The sequence below is a fragment of the Marmota marmota genome, unplaced genomic scaffold (assembly GCF_001458135.2).
Source record: "Marmota marmota marmota unplaced genomic scaffold, marMar, whole genome shotgun sequence".
In the NCBI taxonomy this organism is placed as follows: Eukaryota; Metazoa; Chordata; class Mammalia; order Rodentia; family Sciuridae; genus Marmota; species Marmota marmota.
Genome location: NW_026000020.1, coordinates 10,369,565 through 10,381,967, shown reverse-complemented (window position 1 = coordinate 10,381,967; position 12,403 = coordinate 10,369,565). Strand labels below are relative to the sequence as shown.

The 12,403-nt window shown below is 43.6% G+C and overlaps 1 gene segment (V, D, J or C); it reads right to left on the bottom strand.

Annotated features, from left to right (window-relative positions):
- Positions 1-603: 603 nt before the first annotated feature.
- The window catches only part of LOC107154067, an 84,275-nt gene continuing 72,475 nt past the window's right edge, over positions 604-12,403 (bottom strand). The window contains 1 exon segment of the V gene segment in view: positions 604-945. Within this exon segment, the coding sequence occupies positions 614-945 (332 nt within the window).

The following is a 12,403-nucleotide window of genomic DNA, read 5'->3' as shown; positions in this document are numbered from 1 at the left end:
GTCCAAACATCACTGTGATATCCCAGGTCACCATGGAAATGCAAATGAAAACACATGAGAAAACACCTCCATGAGGGAATGGCCAAGACACACTATGGGACACATATCACTGTCCACTTGTCTAATTCCATAGAATGCAAAAAGGGACCCTAATGTGACTGTAAATGTGGGCAGAGGCTGATGAACTGTAAGAAAAGCAACAGTGTCTGAGAGATGCTGATGAAGGAGGGGCTGTGGGAGAAGAGGGGACACAGGAGAACTCGGCACTTCACCCCAGTTTTTCTGGGACTTACACTATACTAAAAATAAATTCTTAAAATATTCCCATGTAGAATACATGGAGACGCCTAGCTTTGCTGCACAACCTCTGACACTGCTTAATTCCATCTCTTCAGGTGTTAAATTGTTTTTTTATCATACCAGTGAGAATATTGTCATGGTTTCCTGCTGGGGCTGAGCTGAAGCGAAGAGTCAGGGTGCAGAGGAACACCCTGGATCCTCTGACTGACCCTCCTTGTAGTGCTCAGGGCCTGGCTGCCTCTGAGATATGCCCTCAGCAGGTGGAGGCAGCAGGAGGAGCAGCTGGGGCAGCCCAGCCTCACACTTCTGCTCCCTAGGAGGTTTTTGTCATGGCCTGTGTTACTGTGGGAGGGGAACTGCTACCTTGTTGACAGTAATAAGTGGCAACATCTTCAGGCTCCAGGCTGCTGATGGTGAGAGAATAATCTGTCCCAGATCCACTGCCACTGAACCTTGAGGGTACTCCAGGTTGCAGATTGGATGCACCATAGATGAGTAGCTTAGGAGGTTGCCCTGGTTTCTGCTGATACCAGTTTAAATAATCATAAATGTCCTCACTGGCCCTGCAGGTGATGGTGACTCTCCCTCCAGGAGACACAGACAAGGAGGAAGGAGACTGGGTCATTGTGATGTCACATTTGACACCTGATATTAGAAACATAAAAAGAAATATCCTTGTAAGTAGCGATGTTACAAGAGGACTTTCCTGATTAGCCAGGCAGCACTGACCACACTGTGATTAGCACTGTCCCTCCTTACCTGGGAGACAGAGCAGCAGGAGCCCCAGGAGCTGAGCAGGGACCCTCATGGCCATTCTTGTCCTGACAGGGACTGACTTCTGCACAGGGTGTGAGCAGCCTCTTAAGAAGTTCTCAGTGCACTGGGCTGTGCTGTGGGCACATGCAAATCAGCAGGGCTGGGCAGGCAGGGCACAGCTGTAGGGAAGGCTTCTCCTGGTAAATCAGCACAGTCTTAGTGTGTCCATGTGCCCCAGGTCAGACCATGGCAGCTCAGATTTGCTTAGGGGAACATGGTTCCTGTGGCCACAGGACACAGTCAACCCCTGGACCTGTGAGAGGTGATCTGTAGTATTTCCTGGTTGAGGACTGGTTGCTCTTGTATGTTAAATGTTAAGGTGAGATTGCAATAAATCACCAAGTGGATCTTAGAGTAGGAGACGGAAAAATTATTCACCAGTTGATGGTCCAGATCCACCAGCTGGGGGGCCAAGGGGGAGGCTGCAAATCTACACCCTTTGACCCCCTCCTTGGGTTTGAGTTCACCCTTTATAGTCCAAAACCACATGAAAACATAAGTGGCTGTTGCTATGATTCAAAACAATGTACGAACATCATGAGATCTAAAATTATAAGCTGAAAAGTGAGTGGGCCCAAACCTCTTAAACCTATTGAGTATAAGTTAAAAAAAATGTTAGAAATATCTAGACAATTAATCTCTGACAGGGTAATTTATCTAAGAAAAATGGGAATGAAGGAAAGAACATTTTTACAATTTATAAGAATTGCCATTTTGTGCTGCCAAACATGGTGTGCTCAGCCATGGTGGATAGGCAGGTGTTCCCTGGGAGAAGTATTTCTTACATGATGTGGAGTCTCAGGGCAAAATGGAATCTGTTTTGTCATTGCCCATGTAGCCTGGCACATGACATAAGCACAGTTCTGTATTACTGACCCTTGGAGGATGAGGAGGCATTAAAGAAACAAAGGAGTAGTTTATGCTTTAGAAGTAAAAACAGAAATAAAGGCAGCAAGAGAGGAAGATGTATAAACTCACTGAGGCAATTGGGGTTTCTAGACATTGGCACAGCATGTATAAGAGGCAGGGAGGAGGGACCCACCCATGGACCCATCCCTCCCTACCTCAGTGTCCCCAAAACACACTCATATCCATCATGATGCACATCTTTTCCAGAACAACAGGTCTAAAGCTAGCCAGGCTCTTCCTTTTAACTGTCTATTAGAAGAATAATTTTACAAACAATAAAAGCACTGTAGCAGTTGATGTTTGGAGAATATAGGGCAGGGTCATCATCTTAATAAAAACAGCAAAGATCCATATTCTTTATATAATTCTACTTTACCAGTATTACCACAGGAGTTTTCCAGTCTTGGTCTTAATGCCTCATGGACTCAAGAAGGCTGCAGTGTCTCTAAACTTCATGTCTTTTATCAGGTCCTCTTGTAACTTCTTCAGGAATAAAGCAAGTCAAAGTTAGTTACCCTTTCTCTTCTTAGAGTTCTCAAAAAATTATCCTGTAATTGTCCATAATCATTTCTTCTTTTCTTTCTTTTTTTTTCTTATTCCTTTCATTACCCTCTTTGTTACTGATGACTGAACCCAAGGTATTTTGTCTGCTACACAATATTTCTACCTCTGAGTCAGAGCCCCAGGCCATCCTCCTTCACTTACATATCATTTCTGAGATGATCAGTTGTTCCCTGATACTTCCTCCTGCCCTGGTCTGGGAGGGCTCACTTCTTCTTACCACAAACAGCAGAACAGAGCTTGTGATCAGTAAATTAAAGGAAAGGGAAGAAGTTTTATAAGCTTTACACTATTTTTACTATCCCTTTGCTTGTGTTAAGTTCCTTAGAGAAGAAAGACAACAATGAAATCTTTATTGTGGGAGCTGGGAAAAGTACATTTAGGTCAAATTTCTCCTTTGAAAGGTGGAAATCTGAAGGTGAACAATTGTGGGAATGTGTACTGAGCTTTAGAAGAAGGAAGGAATTTGCTTGTGTAGAAATATCATGGCAAGATTGCAATAAATCAACCAGTTTAAGATAAATCCTGTTCTTAAATCAGGAGAAGAAACACTTATTCACCAGCTAGTGGTCAGGATTCACCAGCCAGAAAACCAAGGGGCAGACTACAAGTCTACACCTTTAGACCTCCCCCTGCCCAAGGTTTGAGTCCACTTTTTGTACCGTAAGTAAAGAATGGCAGTACATTAATCACAAGTGGCTGTTGCTGGTTCAAAACCACAAACAAACATCACAAGATCTAAAATCATAAGCAGCAGATCAGGGAACTGGGTCAAAATCACTCTAGTTGAGCACAAGTTAAAGAATGATCACCAACATCTAGACGACCATTCTCTGTCAGGACACATGGCCCAGGAAACGTGGGGATCACAAAGACAACAACTTTACAATGTATAAGAATTGCCATTTTATGCTGCCAAACTGCTGTACCAGCCACCATGGATGGGCACAGATGCCAGGGATCCCATGGGAGAAGCACTTCTTACAGGAGGTGGAGGCTCAGGTAAAATGGAGTCTGTGTGGTCACTGCCCATGTAGCATGGCCCATAGCTGTAGATGGGAGAGGCTGGGCAGAGGCTCAGCCAGGCTGAGCTCAGGTGGGGCTGCCCCAGAGCTGCAGGCTCTGTCCCTGAACTATGGGGATTAGAGAAAACATTCAGCCTTTGTTTTGGGGGGATTGGCTTATTTCACTTAGCATGATATTCTCCAACTTCAACCATTTACTGACAAATGCCATCATTTTATTCTTTTTTAAAGCTGAGTAATATTTCATTGAGTATATGTACTATATTTTATTTTTCCATTCATCTATTGAGGGACACCTAGGATGGCTCAGTAGTCTAGCTATTGTGAATCGAGCTGCTATAAACATTGATGCAGCTGCATTACTGTAGCATGTTGATTTTAAGTCTTTGGGGTATAAACCAAGGAGTGGGATAGCTGGGTCAAATGGTGGCTCCATTCCCAGTTTTCTGAGGAATCTCCATACCGCTTTCCATAGTGGTTGCACCAATTTGCAGTCCCACCAGCAATGTATGTGTGAATCTTTTTATTTTATTCATACAGAGTGTTCCTATAATTTTCCTGGGGTGGCCTAGAACCTGAACTCCTTCTCCCTTAGTCTCTAAGGTAGGTAGGCGCCACCCTACCCATTGGACATTAAGTTTTGAAGCAGTTAGCTTGGATATTTAATGTTGGCATCTCTTGCCTAGACCATGGCTGCTACTCCACTCAGAGGAACTGAGCATGAGCATCATGGAGGTCAGGACTTCCTCCTGTGTGACTGCTGGGTCAACATTGACCTTTCCATTGCTGAGGACACTGGGTGACCTGAGGGGCTCTGTTTACAGATAGAAGCAGTTGTCCTATACATGGGCAGTTGTTCTGGGCCACAAGAAGACAGAAGTTTTTGGTCCAGAGCTGGGCACGGGCAGCTTATCCCTTACATTTTTCCTGACAGGGCACAGAACAGCTGGTTCTGTGACTGCATGGCCACAGGACAAACCCAGTCATAGCAGCTAATGGCCACCCTTTTGTCTGGAGATACAGGGGTGCCTCTGGCAGGTCACAGCTGACCTGATGCAGGGACTCTGTTCAAAGTGAACCATGGCGGACACACATACTGCCCTGAACACATGATGCTCTCCTTTCTGGTCTCTAAAGACCACCAGACACCACCTTTGACTCTCCAATGAGAAACCAAGTGGTGGAATCAGAGGCAGGCCAAGGGCCATGATGCGCAGGAGAACAGGGTTGTGACTCATATGAGGACAACCATGTGGTGAGTGAGGAGTGACAGTTGTGAATGTGGAGAAGGAGGGGACAGGACAGAGAATACCCAAGCAGGAGGGCAGAGGAGAGACACTGGAGGAGCCTAGGATCCAGGGAGAAGGGATGGGAGGGTGAGGGAGGATGTGACTTCAGAGTTGTCCCCAACTTGCTCCCCAGAGGAGGCCCCAGATTCTAGGTAGAACCTGGTAGCAGCAGCATCTGGGGGGAGGGAGGTTCACCCCCTAATGGTGACATAAAAGTTCATGTTTTTTGAAGGAAGTGTGGCTGCTGGGGGCCAAAATGACCTGTGTCCCTGTGCCACAGCCCTCCCAGGCAGGCAGGGTGTGCAGAGGACAGCAGGAGGCAGCAGGAGCTCAGCAGCCAGGCCTTGTCCTGCTGGTTCCAGGCTAGATGCTGCTAATGCTCTTGCTGGGTCTGCAGGGGACAGGGTCCTTCCTCCGAGACACAGAAAGAAGTATTAGAAATGTGTGAGACCCTGTGAATTTTCACTTCCCAAAAGGCACAGGTCATTCTGTGTAGACATCTCTCCACATTTTTGATGGCTGGAGACAGGGACATCACTGGGCATTACAGGAGGAAGTGCCTTGTGCATCATGGGGCCGTAGGTGGTGTCAGGGTGCAGGGGGTGTAAGAGGACTTGACTAGCATCCTGGCAGTAAGAAGGCCCCAGGGAGCCTTAGTGACTCTTCTATGGAGGACAAAGTGGCCATTCCCTTGAGGTCAGTCCTGTGGGGCCTGAGTCCTAGCAAGGAAGGAGGGAGGGCTACTGTGGACATCCTAGCCATGCCCTGTAAAAAATGAAGTCACAGGAGCTGGGCAAGGTTGTTTCAAAATGTAAAGTTTTTAACTGCATTTCTAAGGCCCCTAAGTAAGTCTTCTGAAGACCACCCACCAATATCTTGGTCCAAATATAAACACACCTCTAATGCAGCTCAAAATATTTTCTACACTTTTGATCATACTTCTGGGCAGGTCAGCTGAAATGCATCCTGCATATAGTTTTTTACCAAGTCTCCTGAGTATGCAAATCAAGTGATTCCTCCTCAAAAAAACAACAACAACAAAAAACAAACAAACAAACAAAAAACAGATTTTTCTAATCATTCCTGAAAACTGAGTGAGCTGGGGTCTTTTTAGATCTTTTTCTTTTTGCTTTATTATCATTCTCAGAATTGCAAAATGAATTTATTTCTCTGAATACAAAGAGTTCCCCATGCTTAACATTCCATGACAAAAAATATTTCCTCTCTCCCCTTACTCTCAGTATACCAATCCACAATATCCTAGTCCACAATATTCTAGGTAACAATATTTCAATCCACAATATGCTAAAATACAACAAAAAAGTGTGCTTTTCCCATGAGAGAGTGCTGAAGGCCAAACCCCCACTAGCTGCTTTTTGATTACATGCAATGAGGATCCCTGTGCCAGGTGCCAGTTTTCCCCTGCGGCCTGTGCAGGTGACAGAAATGAGTCTCTTTTGGTAGAATGGGCTGGCTGTGAAATAAAAGCTAAGAAAGAGAAAATGGTGATGAAAACCACAGGCCACAGAAAGGAATTCTAAAAAGCAGGGGCAGGATGGGCTAGCCCATTTTAGGTATTGAGCTTCCTAACTGAAAAGAGGAAAGCAAGATGGAGATTGTGCTTGCTATATTTATATCAGAGAGCATCAGATGTTTAACATGAAATGGTTTTTGTAGGTAGGATGTAGGAGGTGGGCTGCCCAGTTTCCAATGGATTGTGCCCGACATGGGAAATACCAGAGGGATCTTTAGTAGAGTGAAGACAGAGGTTATGTACATTGGGGCATGCATTGAGTAAGAGGAGCCACAACATAGTTCTCAATGCTAAACCTAAATTTCCCTGTCTTCCATGAGAGGAGTCCCTCAAGTAATTCATGGGTGGTTTTTCGCAGGAGTCTATGAATACCACCGTATATGGAAAAGGAATTTGGTGCATGTGATTGAGTTGAGAATTAAAGATGTGGAGTGTGTCCAGAATTACTTGGAAGAGGCCAACATAGCCCTCACTGTTGAGAGAGGGAATCTCAAGCAGAGACAGGCCTTGAACATGGAAAAAAGCCTTGAGTGATGGGGAAGGGGCCAGGAGCAGGTAGGATGGGTGCAACTGGAAATGAAAAGGTTTGAGGCTCAGCTATCCTGAGCCCTTGATCTTGGCTCAGAACCAATTATGACTTCAGATATGGGAGATAATCAGTTGGTGCTTCTTAAAGCCAGGGGAAGCCTGGTGATCTGTTGGAGCTGAAACAGGATGGTCAGAGAGGGATGAGATCTTCTGTAGTCTTCCTAACAAGGCATCAGTCCTCTGATCCCCAAATATTTCTACCAAATATTTTCTACCATGTCTTGATTTGGTGTCATTTTAACAAAACCCATGGGTGATTTTAATATAGGGAGAACTTGCAAAGAGATCTTAGGTAGAAAGTCTCTTGTGTGGATCATGGAACCTTTTGCCAATTACCTGAAGTGAGAGCCTGGGCATAGCTGACAGACACGGGGTGGTGGGGAGGGCAGTTATAAGTCTTGTGGTTTTTTTCATCTAAGAGGGGATAATTATGTTTGCATGATGGAATATGCGAGGCAAGATGTGAGTCAGAATGATGGGAAGAGAATGACAAGAGAGGACCTAGGATATGGAGATGCACTCTGCCCCCAAATCTGAAATGAATTAGGAGAATGAGGAAGAGACATTAGGATCATGGTCAGCATGGTGTGGGTGGGGGCAGCAGGAACAATCAATTTTACAGAATCCTTCTGGATTTGACACTCTTCTCTGAAATGCATCTGGCATCATAGAAGATGTACTTCAGTTAAAAATGGTTTACCTGCCTTCAAATCACAGTCCTGCATCACTGACTCGTAGCTCTGGGAAAAAGACCTGCAATTTGATGGTTTGTTGAAATTCAGCACAAAATGTATCATGGGTGTTGAGAGTTGAACCAGATTATCCTCAGAGACACATTCACACCCCTCTTTCCATGCACTTTGAAGAACACAGAAATAATTCACTGTGTAGGATATTCCCATGCATTCATCATTTTCTTTCAGGAGTCATCAATATTTATTCTACAGCAGCCACAAGCTCCTCTATGTCTCCTAGGGCTTCCTGTGCTTTTTTTCCCAACTTACAAATTCCTAAAAACTCATTTATGTGCAGCAATAGAAAAGGAAGCAGGAAGTGGCAAGCACACAGACCTGGCTGTGGGGTGCCAGAGCCCTGTCTGCCCTGTTTTCAAGGATAGTTTTAACAAAGGGCTCACAGTATGGTTGGAAGCCACAGCAATTTCCAGCAGCACAGCTCTGCAGGACACATGTTGGACTCACTTCGAGTGAGCCACCATCAAGGTGTTGGCAGGTTGGGCCACCTGCAGAGCTGGGGTGATTCTACCCACATGTCTTCAGCTTCTAGAAGCTGAAGTTCTCCTTGGCCATGGCCACATCACTCAGTCTCTGTCTCTGTGTCCACACAACATCCCCTCTTCTGTCTGTGTTAAATCTCCCTCAGTCTCTCTCTTAGGAGGATGGCTGTGACTGCACTCAGCCCCCCTGACTAATTAAGGATTATCTCTCCTGTAAATACTGTGCATTCACACCTGAAAAGTCCCTCTTCCCATGTAATGTGCATTGAAATTCTCATGGAATGAACCTCACATTATAGTGATATAGCCACTGAGGATGTAATCATAGAAGCAATGAATGAAATTAAAGAGCTATTCCAAGGAATATGAGACCAAGAGCTCACTTAGTTCTGATTAACTGAGCATGCATCTGTTGTGAAATCTGAACACCAACATCAGTATACCACTGTTCTGAGACCTTGGCGGTTAATAAAAGAGGGCTGGTGAAGGATAAATATTCATTTCCCTCTATTATACCTGGTGATGTAATTACTTAAATTGCATTCATTACAGGTTACCAGATATTTATCACCCTTTCTCTAGGTCTCACATTTCCAATAATTAGAGCATAAGAAGATTGAACTTGGGCCTGCAGGCCATAGCAGGAGCCCTCCTGATAATTCCTGTCTATGAAATCTGACATGGGGCTATCAATATAATACAGGACATCTGAGGCTGAAATTAAGCAGCAAATATCCTTTTTGATTCCACCTTGGCTGAAGGTTTGGATATTATTAGTAAAACCTCCAGTGGTCATGTCATCCTTATATAATTGTCTTTTGTCAATTCTAGGAGACCAGTCTAAAATATATCCACTATTTCTAGACACTTCATGTTGCACTGGCAAGGTATTTGCGCAATCCATCCATTTAGGAAAGGTGTCAAATTCTATTGCAGAATGATTAGGACAGTAATGTATTGTGGATGTTCTGCAGAAAAGACTGGCTTGTTATGACAGTTCCATTTTAATAACTGTCCTAACATATGGCATTGAGTCCAAGGGGCCAGTACAATTGGCTGGTCTAGGCTCCCTATATGCTGTCTTTTCCTCAAAAGATACCCCTAGATAGCCAGCAAGCTTCTCATGGGACCAACATATAGGTAGCTGACCAATATAACTAGTATAACTAAATCCAGTCACATGGATGGGTTTTCCAGTCCACACTGTAAATTATATTAAAGGTGGACTTGGGGAAATGGGTCCACAGACATCTCTTTATAGGTTTCTATTACCTGGCATCTGGTGAAGCCTGCTTGGCTGTCAACTCTGTGGTTAGATTTACCTTCTATGTCGGGTTTTTCAGCTGTTTCCATGATGAGAGTTTTGAATTCTATCCTTTGAAATCTGATTTAACTTACTGAACCATGTGCAACAGCAGTAAGATTTTTAGTATCACAATGAAAGAAGAATCTTTGTAATATATTGTGAGATTTAGTTTGGGCATGTAAGGGTCCTGCTTTTCCCTTTTTTATTTATTAATTGAATAAAAAGCTGGCAAACGTCATGGTATCATTAATCTTGAGGTATAGACAACAGCTTAATATATAGTACAAGTATTTTAATAATAAGAGGTGTATGATCTTTAGTTTGGTAGAAAACTTGGCAAGAGTCAATTAGGAGCTTCGTTAGGGCCAACATTATTGAGTTGGAAAAAGACCATGGTAAATAGAGCCTTAATTTATCAAATGCATAATTTGATTTGATTTCAATAGAATTATGAAGTGAAGAATAAAATAGGTTGTATATAAAAATTTATATTTTGAAACTAGCTCTAGATGAACTTAAATGAGTATCTTAATTAGGAATGAGGTAAGAGAAAGAGTTTTAACTTTGGAGAGGAGGCCTTTACCAGGGGCATGAGAGATATATAAACTCTTACCATCAGAGTGTCCCATGCCACACCCTGCCTCCATTCTCTTTGCCAGTGGCTCCAAGGCTTTTCCCATCCCTCATGGCCTCCTAGATGGCTGAACTCCAGTGTGAGTTGGATCTCACATCATCAGGGAGGTGGCCACAAAGCCAGGCAGGGGTTCCAGCCAGAGAGGAAAGCCCCAGTGAGGAGCAGCAGGGACTCTGTCCCACTGAAGGATCTCAGCCCTCTGCACACCCCAGCTACAGTTTCTGTAGGGTTCCATGCTGGGCTGGTGTCACAAGGACCCTGGGCTTGAGAAGCTGAAGGCAGACTCAGACTAAGGAACAGTGAATCCAAATGATGACCATTTACTCTCAATAGGAGCCCTGTCCTGTCCTGAGGGGTTAAGCTGGTGTCACACATTCCTCTGTGACTGTGGGAGAGGAGTTTTTAAGTAAGTGATGTTTTCATTATTAAAGAATGAGCAACCTTACTGGGGTCAGAAAGTTTACCTAAGAGTCTTATCAAGGCCAGATTGTGACACGATTCATCCACTCTTACAGCAAATCCACCCCCCACTCCTGTCTACACTGCAGAGAGGCAGAAACCAGGGAGAAGCCTGGGGCTATCTCCAGAGTCAGGATGAAAGCAGCTGCTTCAGAGGCTCCTTGGTGACAGAATTCTCCCAGGGGGATCCTCAGTGGCCCCACTGTGGGGACAAGGAGAAAGTGATCAAATGACACTAGCAGTTTTCTTTCCCTGCTAGGCTCTTTGGCTTGGTCTTAGGGTGAAACTGGCCTCATAGAACAGGTTGGGAAGTTCTTCTTCCTGCTTGACAAGACAGTTGAGTAAGACTGATGACACTTCTACTTCAAATATGTGATTGAGTTCCCCAATGATGTCCTGACTCTGTGCTTTGCTTTATTTAAACACATTAAAATACTTTTCTTGTTATAATCTTATCCATTTTTTCTAGATATTCCTGAGTCACTTAATAATTTATCTCTATCTGAGAGTTGTAGTATTTCATTTAAATTACATAATTTGACAATAATGGCATGTTTTCATATTTTCTCATAATGTTTTTAAATTTCTGTAGATTCATGACCAATTATGACACTGACTTTGGTCATCTCTGTCTTCCCTCATTTTTCTGGATGAATTATTGTAAGGGTCTGCAAGGCTTTTGATGTTCCCAGGAATTCACCATTTGATGTCATTGAAATTCTGGTTTTCTTTCATTCATCTGTCTTCTACTTTATATCATTTTCTTCTATCTTCTTGCTCTAGATTTCTCTTTCTTTTCCTATTTTCTAAGTTTATATAATTTATTTCAGATTTTTATCATTTTTAGAATATAAAATTAGAGGCTTATATTTGTAAATTCAAATATTCATTTGTTCACTACAAATTTGCCACTTTGACAGAGGTGTAGCTTGGCCATTTCCTCACTTGGGAAGCAACAGCAAGAGCTGGAAAAGTGGAATGAGGAGTACATTGTGAGGTTGCTGTGAGCTGTAAAGTTCAGGCCCATCAACAGGGGAAGCTCCCATGTGGGACAGCTCAGTGCAGGGGCCATTTGTCAGAGAAAGGAAGGAAAGAGCCAAAGCCCTAATACTAAGGCAGTTGAGGTGGACACCCCGAAAGGCCACAGGGTACAGATCCCTTTTTTTCTCCAATGTTACCAACCGTCCTCTCATGGTGGTGGAGCTCTGACTGGCTTCCAGCCCAAGCAATATCACCAAAGTGCAGAGACTTTTCAGATGCAGTTAGGATTCTTGATGAATTGTTATGGGTTGATGAGAGAGAGGTCCTCTGGAAAGACTAGACTTGATGTTTTGTTATGGACTAAGAAAACATTAATACACCAATAAAAGCTCATATGTACAGAGACAAATTTAGAAATTGTTAGGAATCTTATTAGACTAAAATGTTACAAAGCACAACATAGAGTAGCTCTGCTCCCTTTGTGGGGATACAGAATCCTAAGGAAAGCCAGACCAACGGTACAGAATAGAGGACACAGAGTCAAACTCATTTGAATGCAGTTATTTCATACTAGACAAAGGCACCAAAAACATACATTGGAGACAAGACAGCCTCTTCAACAAACGGTGCTGGGAAAACTGGAAAGCCATACACAGCAAAACGAAATTAAGCCCCTAACTCTCACCATGCACAAAACTCAACTGAAAATGTGTCAAGGACCTAGGAATTAGACCAGAGACCCTGTGCCTAACAGAAGAAAAAGTAGG